General features: G+C 41.9%; 1 protein-coding gene across 6 annotated transcripts in view; it reads left to right on the top strand.

Annotated features, from left to right (window-relative positions):
• Window positions 1–15,623, top strand: part of SIPA1L1 (signal induced proliferation associated 1 like 1) — a 202,743-nt gene extending 187,120 nt beyond the window's left edge. For 5 of the 6 annotated variants that reach the window (XM_051620671.1, XM_051620673.1, XM_051620670.1 and 2 more), the window contains 7 exons: window positions 3,058–3,297; window positions 4,359–4,524; window positions 7,388–7,631; window positions 9,822–9,968; window positions 12,110–12,224; window positions 12,719–12,800; window positions 13,554–15,623. In XM_051620671.1, the coding sequence (XP_051476631.1) occupies window positions 3,058–3,297; window positions 4,359–4,524; window positions 7,388–7,631; window positions 9,822–9,968; window positions 12,110–12,224; window positions 12,719–12,800; window positions 13,554–13,697 (1,138 nt within the window). In that variant the 3' untranslated portion in view covers window positions 13,698–15,623. The remainder of the gene's footprint in view (window positions 1–3,057; window positions 3,298–4,358; window positions 4,525–7,387; window positions 7,632–9,821; window positions 9,969–12,109; window positions 12,225–12,718; window positions 12,801–13,553) is intronic. The other variant, XM_051620676.1, reaches the window with a different exon arrangement.
• Window positions 15,624–17,774: the final 2,151 nt, after the last annotated feature.

The following is a 17,774-nucleotide window of genomic DNA, read 5'->3' as shown; positions in this document are numbered from 1 at the left end:
AAACATTGATGAGGTCCCCCCTCAGTCTCCTTTTCTCCAAACTAAAGAGACCCAGCTCCCTCAGCCTTTCCTCATAAGGGAGATGTTCCACTCCCTTAATCATCCTTGTGGCTCTGCGCTGGACTCTTTCAAGCACTTCCCTGTCCTTCTTGAACTGAGGGGCCCAGAACTGGACACAATATTCCAGATGTGGCCTCACCAATGCAGAATAGAGGGGGAGGAGAACCTCTCTTGACCTACTAACCACACCCTTTCTAATACACCCCAGGATGCCATTGGCCTTCTTAGCCACAAGGGCACACTGCTGACTCATGGTCATCCTCCTGTCTACCATGACCCCCAGGTCCCTTTCACCTACACTGCTCTCCAGCAGGTCAGCCCCCAACCTGTACTGGTGCATGGCGTTTTTCTTCCCCAAATGCAAAACTCTACACTTGCTCTTGTTAAACTTCATCAGGTTTTTCCCCGCCCAAGTCTCCAGCCTGTCTAAGTCTCTCTGAATGGCAGCACAGCCTTCTGGTGTGTCAGCCACTCCTCCCAGCTTGGTGTCATCAGCAAACTTGCTGAGGGTACATTCTGTGCCCTCATCCAGGTCGTTGATGAAGATATTGAACAACACCGGTCCCAGTACCGACCCCTGAGGGACTCCGCTAGTCACAGGCCTCCAACTAGATTCTGCCCCATTGACTACAACTCTCTGACTTCTTCCTTTCAACCAGTTCTTGATCCACCTCACTGCCTGATCATCAAACCCATACTTGATCAACTTATCTACAAGGATGCTGTGGGAGACGGTGTCAAATGCTTTACTGAAATCAAGATAGACCACATCTACCGCTCTACCATCATCTATCCACCTAGTAATTTCCTCATAGAAGGCTATGAGGTTAGTCAAACATGACTTACCCTTGGTAAAACCATGTTGACTGCTCTTGATGACCCCCATCTCCTTGATATGTCTAGAGATAGTGCCAAGGACAAGTTGTTCCATTACCTTTCCAGGGATGGAGGTGAGGCTGACCGGTCTATAGTTACCCGGGTCCTCCTTCTTGCCCTTCTTGTAGACTGGAGTGACATTTGCTATCCTCCAGTCCTCAGGCACCTCTCCTGTTACCCATGACTTACCGAAGATGATGGAGAGTGGACTAGCAATGACCTCCGCCAGCTCCCTCAGCACCCTTGGATGCATTTCATCCGGACCCATCGATTTATGGATGTCCAGATTATGCAACTGATCCCTAACCCAATCCTCATCTACTATGTCCTCACCTATCTTGACTACTTCTGGGGTTATATGAATCTGGGGCTCATGGGAAAAGCCTGCAGGAGTAAAGACAGAGGCAAAGAAGACATTCAGCACCTCTGCCTTCTTCATATCCTCTGTCACCAGGGCACCCACCTCATTCAGCAGTGGGCCTATATTGCCTCTGGTATTAGCTTTGTTGGCTATGTATTTGAAAAAGCCCTTTCTACTATCCTTAACCCGACTTGCAAGGTTAAGTTCCAAGGAGGCCTTAGCTTTCCTAGTTGCCTCCCTGCATTCCCTGACAACATTCCTATATTCCTCCCAAGTGACCAGTCCCTCCTTCCATGATCTATAGATTTTCCTCTTCCACTTGAGTTTCCCCAGCAGTTCCTTTTTTAACCACGCTGGTCTCCTAGCTCCCTTACTAGATTTTCTACCCATTGGGACACACTGATGCTGTGCTTGCAAGAAGCGGTCCTTGAATATTGTCCAGCTATCTTGAGCCCCTTTACCTTCTAGCACTCTGTCCCATGGGACTTCCCTTAACAATTGGTTGAGGAGGTCGAAGTTTGCTCTGTAGAAGTCCAGGGTTCTGGTCCTGCTGGAAATTCTGTTCCTCCCACACAGGATCCTGAACTCCACCATCTCATGGTCACTGCAGCCAAGGTTGCCATTGACCACCACTGCTTCAATAAGGCCCTCCTTGTTGGTGAGCACAAGATCCAGCAGCGCTCCTCTTCTAGTTGGCTTGTCCACCATTTGCATTAAGAAGTTGTCATCAATGCATTGGAGGAACCTCCTAGACTGTGAAAGGCTGGCTGTATAAGTCTTCCAGCAGATATCGGGGTAGTTAAAATCTCCCATGAGGACCAAGGACTGTAGTTGTGAGGCTGCTTTCAGCTGCCTGTAGAAAGCCTCATCAACTTCCTCATCTTGATCAGGAGGTCTGTAGTAGACCCCCACAACTGTGTCACCCATACTACCCTGTCCTTTAATTCTTACCCACAGAATTTCAACTTGCCCCTCATCAGCCCCTGTACAAAACTCAATACATTCTAGTTGCTCTCTCACATAAAGAGCAACTCCACCACCTCGCTTCACCGACCGATCTTTCCTAAAAAGCACATAGCCATCCATGGCCACATTCCAGTCGTGTGAGCTGGACTATAATACCTGACTTCTGAAGGTTGTTGTAGTAAATATTGTCTTTAAGACCTACTGCTCCTGATATTATGCAAGTTGCATCAGATTTGAATATCAGCATTACTGAAGAGTAGCTCCCATCTAAAGCCCCTCTCCTTCCAATAAGATGCAGTTGGTCACCCCATCTCTTTTTTCTGTCTAGACAAATTGTGATAGGTGTTGGAGACCTTCTCAAACTTCTCAGTTTACAAGTCTTTTTTGTACAAATGGTAACTGCTTTTCAGGCAACATCCAGAAATCCTTTTGAAAGGTGTATGGGTTTCTTCTTCTGTTTGTTGTGGGCCTTTAAAGAGATGTCTCCTGTTGCTTATGTTCCTTCAAAATATGTTTGCTTCCACAGCCAGCCAGAAATTGGACTTGGGTTCTTTCTTGCTAATTCAGCTACAGTCTCTTGCGTTACTTTGATGCTGCGTAATGACTGTGACTTCCCATTTGTGAAGGGGAATAAGGGAATAAGTGAACTGGTTTTGATACTCCACCCACTATTGATGAGTGATAATTTGTGTCCAGAGTTCTGCTTTAAAAATAATTAAACAAGGTGCCCATATACACATTTTAGGCAAATTTTGTCTTTATTATGTTTGGTTTTGTTTTTGTTTTTTTTGTAGTACCATGAGCTCACGACACTCTGCCAGCCCGGTTGTTTTCACCAGTGCCAGAAGCTCTCCTAAAGAAGAGCTTCATTCTGCTACTTCTCCCCAGCTTGCACCTTCTTTCTCCTCCTCCTCTTCCTCCTCATCTGGTCCTAGGACTTTCTACCCTCGCCAGGGTGCTACTAGCAAGTATCTGATCGGATGGAAAAAGCCAGAAGGAACGATAAACTCAGTGGGATTTATGGATTCAAGAAAGTAAGACTGTCTTCTGGTTCTCTTGTTTGGTTATTTGCTTTAATTGTTAAAAAAGCATTGAGGTCTGTGACAAATCTCTGTATAGAACAGCCCAAGGCTATTTAATTGAATGCTTAGTCTTCTGTAGAACTTAATCTCTAATCTAGAGTTCTGCAGTTAGGCTTAAATATTTGATAATTACCCATTCTCGTTCCCTGTTGACTTACAACGGGGTTTTTATAATTCTAGAGATCTGTATGGATTTCAGTCCTATTAATGCTTATCTTTCCTTTGGGGACTTAAAGGTGACTCAAAATGCAATTTGAGCAAATATCAAAAATCCTCTTAATGTAGAGCCTGAGTTTTCCTTAAGCCTCTCACCCATGTTTGTAGCATGTGTGCTGTGCATTAGCTCTCTGGCACTCCATGTTGCCTGAAGATTCCTGCCAGTATCCAGTCTAACTGGCTTAGTGCAGGCCAAGATCTCTCGGTGTTACAACATGCCACTGTGTCTTTTGAAAGAGACATTGAGAAACGACTACCAGTGAAAATACTGTTCTTTAAATCTAGTATGACTTGAAAAACAAGTGGTTTAGAAAGCCCGTTTCAAAGTAATTTATTCAACCCTTCTTGACTTTGATCGGGTGAAGCACAGTATCCCTAGATGATGCCAATAACTGGCTGTCAAAAGGAGATGGTGAAACTTTGTAAGAGCTCCATAATAAAGAGCTAGTTAAAAGATTAAAGAAACTTAGTGATTTGCTGGTTTGGAGCTCATTGAAGATGTATGCTTTTTACTTTTTTTACAGAATACACGTTATTTTAATAGATTCAACCCCTTATTGAGAAAACATGATAACATTTAAGCCTATTGCTAGTTGATGTTTTTAAACAAGTTTATTGCTTTGACAGATATTCATTAAGACAAGGCTCCGCTGTATTAGCGGAACTCCTTCCCTCCTCCATGCCCCCTACCTAGGTTTTTATTTGTAAAATCTTGAGGGTGCTATGATTCCTGTTTCTTTCATGCCTCCTGCCCCAGAGCTTTGAGACCTGAATGTGTCTGTTCCATTTCATTTAAGACGTCACCAGAGTGATGGTAATGAAATGGCCCACCCTCGGCTGCGTGCTTCAGCAAGAGATCTACGAGCATCACCGAAACGAGCATCCAAGTCCACTGTTGAAGAAGAGCTGAAGAAATTGATAGATCTTGATAGCCCAACACCTGAATCCCAGAAGAATTTTAAGGTATGCTAAAGAGAGTCTGGCTGGCTGTCTCTTTGACACAGCTGAGGGAAATCTGGGAATACCTGTGGAGTAATGCTTAAGTCCCCTTTGATCCAAGTCATAGTTCTGTTGTTAAAAAATAAGTGTAAAGCTAGACTTTATAAGAATCTGATGATTGAATTCATTGCTACATTGGTGTATCAGCTAACACACCAGATGTTTAACAATTTGGAAGAGGATGAGGGCCATGGAGCTCTTTCTTCTGTGTTGAAAATGCTGAGTGCTTTCAAAGCAGTTGAAGCTGAAGTAAGTGTTCATTCATACAGAGCTTACTTGCTTGGACTTTACATTGGACTCAAGAGTTTCTCAGATAGGATTTTTTCTATTCTCACTCATAACAGGAAAATAAAATGCAAGACATTCCCTGAATTCTCATCATGGACAGAAACAATTTGCCAGAGACTTACCTATGAGAGAAATATACTGGGGGAACAGTTTCATTATTACTGATGCTGCAGTACTATGACAGCATTGTGTGCAAATGTAAAGAGACAAGAAGGCCAAATTGCAAAGAGCATTTTAGGACTTCTGGCTCATGGAAAAGCCTGAGGTGTTGTCTTACGCATTTGATTTGTTCTTCTCTGATTGCATCACTGGACAGAGACTTGTTGACACTATTGAAACTCCTTGCAGAAAGCACACTTTTATGCTTCTCTAATACTGTTACTACACAAGGACCAAGAACGCTCCCTAAACTTGAACAATTTTAATTATAAATGTATTAATAATTAAAACAGATTTATATTTGTTTTCAAAATCCATCATTTTGAATATAACATCTTGATCTCTACAGTCTTCATGAACAGTCAGTGCCTAACATCTCAGGCTCATCTCTAGAGCCCAAATGGTTTCCATAGCAACCATGCAGAAGAGAGCTGCAGCTTCTTTCTTTGCTTATAAAAACTCAAAGTGGTGTGTTGAAACTTCTAAGTGCTGGATTCCACACACAGCTTATTTCAGATGTTGCCTTTGAGGCTGGAGCAAAAAAAAACCTTGCCAATGGCAAGATACTGATATCTTAGGTCTGTGGTAGTTCTGAGGGAAACAGTACATGGGCAATGTGAGCATCTCCTGTTGGTTGTTTTGAGCAAGGGGAGTTCTCATTCCAAGAACTTCCATTCTGTTTAAAGAGGTGACCTGAAGACCATCAAAACAAGTTGGTTGTTTTTCTGCTTTAGGGTTAGTGAATAACTTCTTACCTTGATCTTCATTTCCTGGTAACTGCAACAACTATATTAACTCAGGTTACATTTTTTATACATTCCAGCAAGTTAATGACATTCTCTCACACCAATAAATTAAGTATTTTCCATTTTAAAAGTAACTGCTACTTCTGCCCCCTGCATGATTTATATTTCATCTTACTAAAAAAGTTGCTTTTATTATACAAATATTTTTATACGGTTTAGAAAAACCGTTTCCGTTGCCACTTTGGGACAAGTACTGGGAGATTTCACTGGATCATAACATGAACCTGCTGATTGAGCTTTTAGATTTCAGAATAAAAAAACAGTTTTGTCATCACTGTAACATAGTGACAACTGTGTACCAGGAGTTGTCCTTTCTGTAGTGTTAACTGTATATGCAAGGTTCATACTGTGAGGAGTGTGTCCTGAGATGCAGCACAGAAGAGAGACTTTGATGTAATAGAAAGTTGGTGTGGGATGTGGTTTCTCTTTCCTTCTTTGTCTTTTGATGATGGCAGGTTTTTTGGAAGTAATTTTAATTTTCTGATCCTGAATCATAAAAGCAAAATGTGCAGTAGTCTTGTAATCTTCACCTTTGTAATGTTTTGGCAAAAAAAAAAAATCTGGCAGGTTGTCTTCCACTGTACAGTACCAAGACAACAGTCCCTCTTCCACACTTTTCTCCCACCTTGTTGTGTGGCATTTTGATCACAGGAATAGAGTACTGTCTGTTTAAACACTTGATGCCTCTTTCTGAGAAGAGAGAACTATTTTTATGTGAAAATGAGCAACTCTTTGTAATGTTTCATCACTCTTTCCAGAAATCGTATTATCACCTTTGTTTAAAGTTGCTTACAGAACAAATGAGGGTGGTGAGGTCTTCCTTCCTGTTTGTCATTTCTCCATGAAAGCCTTTGGACCAAATTTACACCAAACCATAGATAAATGTCTTAAAGGTACTTATGTTGCTACAGGTTTCATGAAAATCAGTGTCTCTGCTGAATGGTTACGAGTTCTCTGATACCAGCTTGCTGGCACTGGTGAGAGGGTCTGTAAGGCAAGGCTAACTTACAGCATTGCTTTCTCCTCTGTGGAGCGTGGAGGAAGCTGGGATGATGATGAGACATAAGCTCTCTTACTCATGGGACTATTTACTTAATTTCGATTCAAATCCTTCTGAAGAATCAAAGCAGTGGTGGGTGTTCCAATTGTTGAGTAATATGAGACTTTTAATCAGTTGGCGTTTGCTGATGCTCTGCCTGTAGGAAGGCAGCCTCCCCCGGGCACAGGGGGAACTCTGGTTTATGCAGCATTCAGTCTGTATCTATAAACATTATCTCTTGCTATACATCAGCTCTAGAAACCATGAGGGCTGCCTGAGTCTTCCACTTCGGGAAAAGTCTGAAAGGTATTTAAAAGATAGAACGTGCCACAGGATAAAGAAAAATTATATATGTTTTCTAGTTATCTCCTTCCAAGCAGATTCCTTTAGTTCTTTTTTCTTTTCCACTCTGAAAAGAAATACTGCTTTCTCATTTTAAAAGAAGTTTTAAAAAACTATTTCAACATAGACTTCAAAAGTTTCTTTATTGATTTTTTTTTCTCATTTCTTTTTATTTGTTTTTATGAATGTATAGTCACACACTCTGTCCTGTCAGTCTCCCTTTCCCAGCACTCCTACCACAAGGCGTGCCTTGCAAAGGACTTTGTCAGATGAGAGTATTTACAGTGGTCAAAGGGACCACTTCTTCACCTCGCGGGCCTCGCTCTTGGACCAAGCCATGCCAAATGATGTTCTGTTCACCAGCACGTACCCTTCTCTCCCAAAGTCGCTGCCGTTACGGAGACCGTCGTATACTTTGGGAATGAAATCGCTGCATGGTAAGTGTATTTCCCATTTTCCTACTTGCAGAGGAATCCTTTTTGAGTCATGGTAAGGGAACATGTTTGCTACAGCAATTACTGCTTCCATCTTGATTTTGCTACAGCAAGGAGAGTCAAGTCACGTACTTGAAAATATAAAATGGGACGGGGATTTTCTTCCTCACTTCAGTGGATATAAGACTGCATGACTGGTCATGCAGTTACCTTGTGGAGGGAGCACTTTGCCTCAATGGCTGTAAGTTTTCACCATTTCTTCCAGGAGTCATCTGGACCAGTTGGACCAATGGGACAATAATATATGCCTGGTTATTCATCAGTGACAACTTCAGGTGTCAGTTCCTTTAGTGTGAGATGATGGGAACAAAATGCTATTAGGAAAAAAATTATAGGAAAGTGAAAAAACACTAGTGAATATTTGGGTGTACAGCTACTCCAGATACAGCTTTTATTGCATGAACTGTTTTTAAATTCACTCCCTTACTCTATTCATTTTACAGGATTTGATTTACTTTAGTCACACATCAACAGCTAACAAGAAGTTACTTGGCAAAGTGCTGTCAAGAAGGCACTTGGCTTTTCCCCATTAGTTCACTGAAAAGCCTCAGAAGGCTTATCTGATAGGTTGTGTGTTGCTGCATGTGAATGTCTCAGTTGGTGAGAAGGGGAATTTTCACAGGTTCCCACTGTATCTCATCCGTAAATGTGTACTAAATGTGTTCTCCAGAAATAGAGCTAGATCTCGCAGTGTAGGACTCTGAAGAAGTATGTATCTGCTCTGATTTATTCATGTTTTAGTATGTTTCAAGAGCAAAACACAAGGCTGCCAGTAGATCCAACTCACTGTAGTGGGCCCTAAGCACAGTCTGTGTTTAGATACACAGGGTACATTTGACAGTGAAGGCTGCTGTAGAAATCTATTTTAAATTATTTTCATCTGTCTGTGATCACCAGGCATCAGTTTTCAGTGTTTAACCTGACATTTTCATGAGCTGTTGTTTCCATATAACATGTTTCTTGCGTAAGAGTTAGGAAACTGAGCTCTCTTCTCTCTTCTCTTCCGCTTTTTACATGCACTAAAATAACTTTGCAGACTCGTTACACTTGTAACTGGCTGGTGGATTTGGCTTCTGAGGGCTTGGGGTCAGATGATACTGATGCTGTCTGAGTACAAGTGGGAACCAGCACTTGGTCTCTTTTCATTTTGATGCATATATTTTCTAAAAAGAAAATCACAAAACCTTCTTTCACTGTCAAGTTCTTTTCCATACCAAACTCACTGCTGCTCGACATTTGTCAACAAAACAAGATGTTCCGTTTCCTATAAAATGTAGGGCCTGCATGATCAATCTCTCTCACTCTCCCCAAATAGAGCTGGAGATATTTAATACCACAAGTATTTCTTGGCTTCCAGTTATTAAAAATTACTCATCTGTCTTAATTAAGAATCCAGCTCACACTTTTAAAACAGGGCATTTTTCAAATGGTTAGTTTTTTCTTCTAATTCTGTGTGAATCAAGATTTTAGATCAAGGAAGTGAATGCAGTGTAGCTTTTCTGTTCATTGTTTCCCAGGCAGCAATATTATTTAGCTAAAGTTACTAGAAAATTATTTTAGTTATTGAAGTTATATAGTTATTAGACTATCAAATTAAAAAAGGTGGGGGCGGGGGGGCAGGAAAAAGGCAACTCAACTAGGGGCATTTGTCTTTCAATGAGCTTGTATCCTGCCCACCACACTGTTTCTGTTCACTCTGGCCCAAATGGATTCTTCACCACACCCTTCTACTCTGCAGCTTCCTCCCATGTGCCCATTCCATCTTCTCACCCCTATACCTCTGGTGCTTCTTATACCACCTACAAAGTTTTCAAAGCTTTCTTGATACCCTGACAGAGGGTATGAGGAAGCAAGTTGAGTATCTTCAGCTTGTTGCAGTGCTGGGGGTAGGCAGAGGTTAGCTTTTGAAATGATAAGCTGCATAGATTCAGACAGGTAAGTGTCCTGGTGAGAAGCACTGTCTCAGAAAACTGGCTTGTAACAGGCTGTATCAAGTCAGCTACAGTTGATCAAACATCCTACTGAATTCTGGTTCCAAAAGCATAAAAAATAAAAATAGAGATGCATTAGTATTACGAATGGAATATTGGGGTTTTTTCTAGGGAGTTTATAATTTGTTCTGCATTTCTCTAGGAGAGTTTTCTGCCTCAGACAGCTCGCTCACAGATATCCAGGAGCAAAGACGGCAGCCCATGCCAGACCCTGGTCTTATGCCATTGCCTGATTCTGCCTCTGATCTGGATTGGTCAAACCTGGTAGATGCTGCCAAAGCCTTTGAAGGTAACTTTTCAGAATATAATACTTAGAAAGCTGGTCTTTCTGCATGCTTTGTTAAGGAGTGGTGGTGGTCTTTTTTAACCTTGACTCTTGCTTTTGTTGTTGTTACTGTTTCTACTTAGTCTGAAGCTTCAGCTCATTTAATATAGCAACTCAAACCTTAACGGCCTAAAACTTTGTTTGTAATACCCAGATACCCTTTCTTCATACTGGAATCCCTTTGTGCTATGGTTTGGCTAAATCTCTGAAACTGGCTACTTTTCATTTCATGTAGAGCAGCTGCAGACATCACAGCTAGGGTGGAAAAGACATCTGGCATGGAAGTGCAAAAGTGAAGTCAAATGGCAGGGGAAAAGCCTATGAGCACACTAATGATTGCTTGCTTACTGCACTAGCAAGAAGTTTCTGTAGTGCAGCTGAAGTCTGCTGCCAAGGTAATTTGGGAAACATGCCTTGTTGGTATTACACTTTTTCCATTGCCATTCTTCCCTTTGCATACTCTGAATACATAAACTTACACATAAGTGTCATTTCATCTTGTGGCACTTTCCATCTCCTCAACACTTAGTAAACCACAGAAACCTGTACACTGCCTAGATGTATTTCAATTTAAAATTAAATACACTTCAGCCCAAAGGGAGTTTACCTTACAGTTACTATAATCCAATGGAAAAGTCTTCTAGTTGCATTTAACAGAAGTGCCTTTTCCTAATCTCTGCATAAATGCTGTCTCACCTTCATGAAAGTGTTTTCACTGATCCTGAACCTTCTAGACATTACCTTGTAGACATTATTTTGCATGGTTGGAGAAGGCTGTTAAGTAACTTGCTTTTTTGGCTGTTCTCTGGTAGTAGACATATACATAATTAAGACAGTTCATGTCTAAGCTGGTGTGGGGAAGGTAACAAACTGACAGCTCAGATGAAGAAAAGATGGGGTAATGTATTGGCTGACATCTTTTATCTCATGGCTGTAAAAATATATTCAGATTTTACTTGGAGAGGGAACAGCTGTCTGATGTCAATACAATCCAAACAATCCAGTCTCTAGCCTCTGCCAGGTGCCAGTAGGGTTTGACAAGTACCAAGTAGCTTAAATTCTGGTTTGTGATCCAGGACACATCTCTTCTACTTTGTTGGTTGGTGTCTCCAGCACAAGTCTCCAAAGTTACAAATAGTGGTATCTGCAACCAGCTGAAACAAAAGCTGCCTAGATCCCTGAGCTACATCAACCTTCAGTATTTTCGTTAAAAGAAAAAAGGAAGAAAAATTCCATCAAATACCAAGGCGTTAATTTTAGCCTTCTTGAAAGCATAGAATACAAATTTTCCAAAGGTAAGATGACGATGCTGTTCTGTTTACAGAGCAGCTGCTGAGGGAGAGAAATGTTAATTTATTAAACTAACGTGTTTATATTAGTGTTTGGGCTAGAGGTAGGGACAGTTGGTAGTTTAGAGTCACACCACATGTGATAGTTATTTAGAGGTGTGTTAAAACATCTGAGCAGTTACGGGACAAAAAAATACAGACACAAGGCAGGAAAGAGGTTTCACATTTGAATCTGAGAAAGTTTTCTAAGGCATAAGGAAAAAATTTGGGCTTTGAAAAATTACAGTGGTAATTTTATTTTCCACATGTAAATTGTGCACAGCGAGCTTTTATTTCAAGATAAAGGAATCCTTTATGGAGTGAAGGAAGCTAAATTTAGTCATTGAGTTACTGGCTAGCGTAATGCAGGAAGTTCTGCACAGCTACTTTTGTTCCAGCTTGGCTTGTTGCCTGTCTTGGAACTGGCCTTGGGATGACTCTGTGAGTGCTACTGTGGTACTTCTGCTTTGCACTCTCTAACATCTCCCTCCTGGAGAGCTTTTTAGCCTGGGGGTGATTCATGATCTGTGTGAACCTGCAGTATCGTGCCAGAGATAGTACTTGCTTGTTGAATCCAATACAGTGGAGAACCTGGTGCAAACACTTGCAATGCCAGTTTGCTTCTGTCAAGTAGATATTGGTATGTCATATCATCACTTTATCTTGCTTGAGACAAACTTCTTAGATTGCTTTGAGATCCTGCAGCATAGCTCTTGCACTGTGCATGAGCAGGTAGTTGTTACTGCTGCCATGGCTGTTTTGTGTTTGCCTTCTCAGTTCAGCGAGCTTCATTCTTTGCTGCTGCTGATGAAAATCACAGACCTGTGAGTGCTGCCTCTAGTAGTGATCAGGCTGAGGACCAGCTCAGTGCACAGTTAAAGCCTTATACAGGGTAAGTACACCAGATCTGCAGGCTTCCTTAGCTACAAACCAAAGAAAAGAGTATAAGAATATCTTTATTTGAAAGCCATTTCCAGGCATCACAGAACTCTTCACAAATTCTCATTAAGATGGTGGTGGGAAGTGAAAACAGAGGAATCACAGGTACAGCTGAACCTTTTTACAGGTTCTGAGATGTTAATGAACATGTCCGAGATGTTAAGGAACATGTCCAAAGCAATGGTAACGCCATGCACATATACTGAGTAGAATTAGATGTCAAGTGATGGGATGGCCCCAGTTAATTAAGAGTTAAATGTGTTCTGTGGATTAATGTGCTGCATGTTTCTCATGTGCTCTTTGTTAGGGTCTTTGTATTAATTTTGTGAATTCTTAGTATACCTGAGAGCATACATAAAGCCACTTGGGTTAGATGAGGCTGTTAACTACCCTGTGTGAATACAATAAATAGTATCAATACCTACTCCTGTTTCCTGCTTTCAACAGTAAAGAATCTCCTCCAACTCTTGCTTCTAAAGTGGACCAACTGGAAGGTTTGCTGAAGATGTTACAAGAGGATTTAAGGAAGGTAAACAATTAATTACAGAAAATCCATAAGACATATCTTTAGTGCCAATAGGTGATGCTTATAACTGTATAAACCCGCTTTGCCATGCCTGAGTCTTCGACAGTCTCCTCCTTGAATGAGAAGAAGACATTTCTTTACTCTTTTTCTCATATCGTACTTCTATGCAAGGCTAGAGTGGAGTGTCTGAATTTGTTGGCATCTGATTCCTCTGCTTAAATGAGAGGGTGATTCTGAGTACCTCCACTCCTATTTCAGGTGACACTGCAAAAAGCTTGATACTAGTCCATGTAAAGATACCCTGCTAATGTTGAAAAGTAAGAGTATTACCTAAACATAAAATTTCTACCATGGAAACTTCTTATATTGAGTTACTGCCTGCTTGGTCCAAGAAGGATCTGCTGTGGTGGAAAGAAAAGTCTCTTAGCTGGGCAAGTATTTGCAGGAATATCTCCTATCCATTATTTAGTTAACCATCAGCAGACAGACACATACAGACAGGCACATACAGAACAGGGCATGCCCGATTTTATTTCACCACTTGGGGAGCCAGCTTCTGTATTGGATTTTTAATATATAGAAATCCTGCTCATTCATGCAAAAAGCGGGAAGTTAGATGTCCCAAATGTCCCTTAGATACAAACCCATGCATCACTGCACATAAAATCCTTATTAAGAATGACTCATGCTCTCTGTATAGGTAGGAAGCATGGCCTAAAATTACCCCTAAGATCTGTATTTTTCCTCATGCCTAAGGAAAAAGAGGACAAGGCCAGTCTTCAGGCTGAAGTGCAACATTTGCGGGAAGACAACTTGAGGTTACAGGAGGAATCCCAGAATGCAACTGAGAAACTGAAGAAATTCACCGAATGGGTTTTCAACACGATTGACATGAACTAAGAACAGTGTACAGGGAAGGAAACTATCTGTTATGAATATTATTACTGGGACTTAAGCTTTAATGCCACCTTAATCATGACGTGTGAAAGTATAGTCAGAGCACTTCCCTGTCCTTCATCCTCCTATAACCCTTTTTTGCATCTCTGCGCGCACTCAGAACAATTGCAGATCAACAATCAGTGTCTGCCTTTTGTAGAAAAAACAAAGTAAATAATTTTAAAAGGTAAAATAAAAGTTTAACTGCTAAAATGTGAATGTCTATTTTTTGCACATTGTCTCTTTATCTGTATGTACAAAATGATTTGGAGGTGGGATCAGGCTTGCTGTTCCATCTGCCTCTATTTCCATTAACTCCTTTCTCTCCGTTTCAGATAATCTGCTTTTTCTTGCAGCTTTGGCAAATATTATGACATCTAGAAATTTAGAAAGAAATGTTTATTTTTACTGTTTTTCTTACATTGTTTTCTGAAGTATGCCACAGACAAGGGGATGTAATGCAATGTTTTAGGTGTCTCCTTGGCAATTTGCGCTTGATGGCTAGTGCTACCTTCCCATACATTACAGAGAACGCGTGTCCATAGTGTATGGTGCAGTACAACCAGCATTTGGAGAGAGACTAGAGACTGGAGCCATGGGTGAGGCATATTATCACACATCTATCACACATTAGCATTTCTGGTAGCCTTTGTTTCCTGTGGAAACAATGGCTGCAAATTACTTTATAAACAGCAAAATTAGGCATGCTGCAGTTCATACTGTATCAGGCAGGCTAAGAGATACTGAGTACTGTTGCTGTACCACTGAAGTATCACCCCCTCCCTTCCAGGGGAATCTGTTACTTGCATACGTGCAGAAGACTTAGGCTGAAGTTGTAAAGAGATTAAGATTTCTTTTCCCTGAACTGTTTCCATGAAAATCCACATAAACCATCTCCATGCATCTGCCTTCCCATTCCATTTCTCTGGGCTTCTCAACTCACATGTTTATTCAACTTGTGTTTTATTATATGAGAGGTATTTTACTGTGGTAGACAGAGGAATATGTAAAGGTCAATTGGAGAAGTGTATTTTTCAAAGTACTGGGATAGGACTGGAGCTCTGAAATCCCCAATTCCCAGTGAAACTGTCTAGCATGAGATTTCCCAAACTGCCTCATGCCAGGAAAGTTAATTTCGTCTTCTTTTAAGGAACAGCTAACTTGCTGCAACATGTCACCTCACCAGAAAATATTACTTAGGTGTCAGAAACCAACTTCTAAAGCACTACAGTCTGCACAGGCACTGAACTGTGCAGCGTGCTGAGAAACCTTTGCTACTCCCTTCTGAGGATACAGTCACTACCTTAATAAATATTGCCTTGCATAAAAGGGCAGGGGTTTAATTTCAAGAGCATCCACTCCCTCCCCTTCACCACATGCTTAAGTAGACAGATTACAATCATTGGGCATAGTCTCTTGTCATAGAAACTTCCATGCTCTTTTCAAATCCTTTTTTCATGCTCTTTAATCCTGCTCCATACAAGTACACACTACACTTCAACCTCAAACTTCATTTCTGATGCTAATCCCCATGGAGTTCTTCTCTAATGTTTTGTCATGGAAATGGATCTCTTTGGAACTATTTCTGGAGTGCTTTTTGTAAAGGTTTAGAATGTCTTGGGTTTTTTAATTACTTGTATGAAGGAGATTTATATAATGCCTGATATTATTTGTAAATGGGAAATATTGCTAACATCTCTGAGCATCCTGAAGTCTTGCTTTTATTCTCTTTTATTTTTAAGTTTGGTTTTTATTTTATTTCAAAAAATATTTTGGGACTTGGGGCAGACTATTTATTAGAGTTTTGCAACAGAGTTCTTCTTGTATGATGCCACTGAAGGCTACTTGTAAAATTCTGACAATAAAATTCATTTTAAAGGCTCTTCTAAACCATTTTCTTCTGATTTTGTTGGGTTTCTTGTTTCAAGACTTTCCAGAGCGTCCGTTTCTTCCTGCTTTCTTGTACCACTTTAGTTGGTGGTTAGGAATAGAAAAGTTTAATTCTGTATCAGATTTGTACTTTTTATCCCTTTTTGGCGCTGTGGATCACCAGTCTGGATGGCTCAAAAATGTGGAACTGATGTCAGTCTGCAGGAAAGCATCTTCCAGGTTCACTGAATGAATCCTTAATAGGCACACGGGGAAAGAGAATCCTTTTTTTTTCCCTAGCAGTGAAGTACCTGACCAATAGAAGCATCTGATTGAAAAAAACTAGATGCTGTCTTAGTGTAATTGGATACTGGTAATTTAGTTGAAGCAGAAAGTTTCCTGCAGGTCAAGGAGTTGCCCTGCCCACATTCATAATGAATTAACGCCAGAGGTTCCCACACTCCACCATGCACACTACTACATCAGCCTAGACCAGGGCAGGATCCAACTTGAAAGCATCTCCTCACAGCCTGAGTAGTTACTAGCCTAAGCAGAAGGCATGTGGCTGTGGGAGGAGTGTAGGTAACAGGGGTAGCCTTCCTATTTCACCCATTTCTCCCAAGAAAGTGGTTTTACATTCCTGAAAACAGTTTTGTATTCCTTGTCTGTGTTCCACTGCAAGGTGCTGTTGTTCCTGTGACAGTGTTCCAGATAGCCAGCTGTGGCTGGTACAGCAGCAGAAGGCTGCTTTCTCTCAAAACCCCCAAATGGGTGGGGAGGGGCCTGTCACCATGAGGGGCTGGAGCTTGCATGATAATGCTCCATCAGAAGTGAAGCAGGGAGTAGGTAACAGGTGAGCTGTGAGGCACCCAGGAGCTGGGATTGTGAGGGGAGAGGCTGCTGTGAAGGCACCTGGGGAGCCGGTTATGGAGTTAGGGAAGAGATGGGATGGAATGCATCCAGGTTTTAGTTCTCTAAAAGGGGACAGGGACCAATAAGTGCCACCACCTTCCCGCTGGCACCTTGCTGCTGCCTCCTGCCCCACCACTGATTCTATCCTCAGACCAGCAGTAGACCTTCTGAAAGCATGGTTACTGTTGGGTAGCCTGTTGTTTCTGTGGGAAGCTGTGTTCCAGACCTGATAAAGGAGTATTGTGAGAGAGCCCTTTTCCCCAGCTTTTCATTTTGTGGGAAAGGGCCCCATTAACCTGGGACAGTTGTCTTTTTTAAAAACCTGTATGTAATCCTTCTCACCTCCTTGTGCCTTGTTTTGGGTAGATGGTTAACAGATCCTCTTTTAAAGCAGTCAGCTGTCTCCTGGCAGACAATTCAGGGCAGTGTTAGTCCTGTATGTGAGGAACTTGCTTTGCTGCAAGACAGCAGGGGAACAGAGGTGGTTGCTCCTCACTAGCTGGTACAGCATCCAAAATTGGATTCTCTGGGGGGAGATTACATTGTCCCTCTTCCAATCCTGCAGCTGGAGCAGACATGGGCTTCGCTGAGGCAGTTAGTAATGGACAGGAGCTGGACAATGAGATGATGAGGCTTGTACAGATGCATTCACCTCTTCCTGGTATTAGCTGCGGTGAGGAAATCCTTGCTGTGCTGTTTGAGGTGAAGGTGGAGGGCTCTGCAGTTAAAGCCCCCTCCCCTAGCAGAGGCTACAGCTTTGGCTGAACATGAGGGGAGCAAAGCTGAAGAGTTTGTAAGAGTTGGACTTGTTGGAGGCCAAGGTCTGGATTTGGAGCCCTGTTTCCACGCAGCAGGCAGTGGCTGATGGCAGCTACCTACACCCTCTTTCTTCATTGAGACCAGCTGCAGTGACTGTTCAGGTCAGACAGACCCTCTTTCTGCCAGAACAGCCTGGGGGAGTCACACTCAGTTTTGGGGAGACACAGCTGGCTGTGAAGTTTTACCCCACTCAGTAGGCAAGGTCACAGCAGGTAAGTCCTCCAGCTTCTCCTGTGCTTGCATGGACTTATCTCCCTACAGAAAGGAGCTTGTGATTCTCCCAGAAGTTTGGTGTCTAAATGATTTAAAGTGGGCTGGGGCTGTTTGTGGCATTGCAGAGTGTGGACAACATGAGTGGGAGCTTCCATGGGGAATAAAAGCGGGGTGCTGCAGCAAGCTGCGCTGCTTTCCCAAACCACAGGGGTTTGAGCTGCAGAATTT

This window comes from Apus apus, chromosome 5 (genome assembly GCF_020740795.1).
Source record: "Apus apus isolate bApuApu2 chromosome 5, bApuApu2.pri.cur, whole genome shotgun sequence".
Classification (NCBI taxonomy): Eukaryota; Metazoa; Chordata; class Aves; order Apodiformes; family Apodidae; genus Apus; species Apus apus.
Note: the sequence above shows the minus strand (reverse complement) of the source record. Positions and strands in the feature narration are given on the sequence as shown.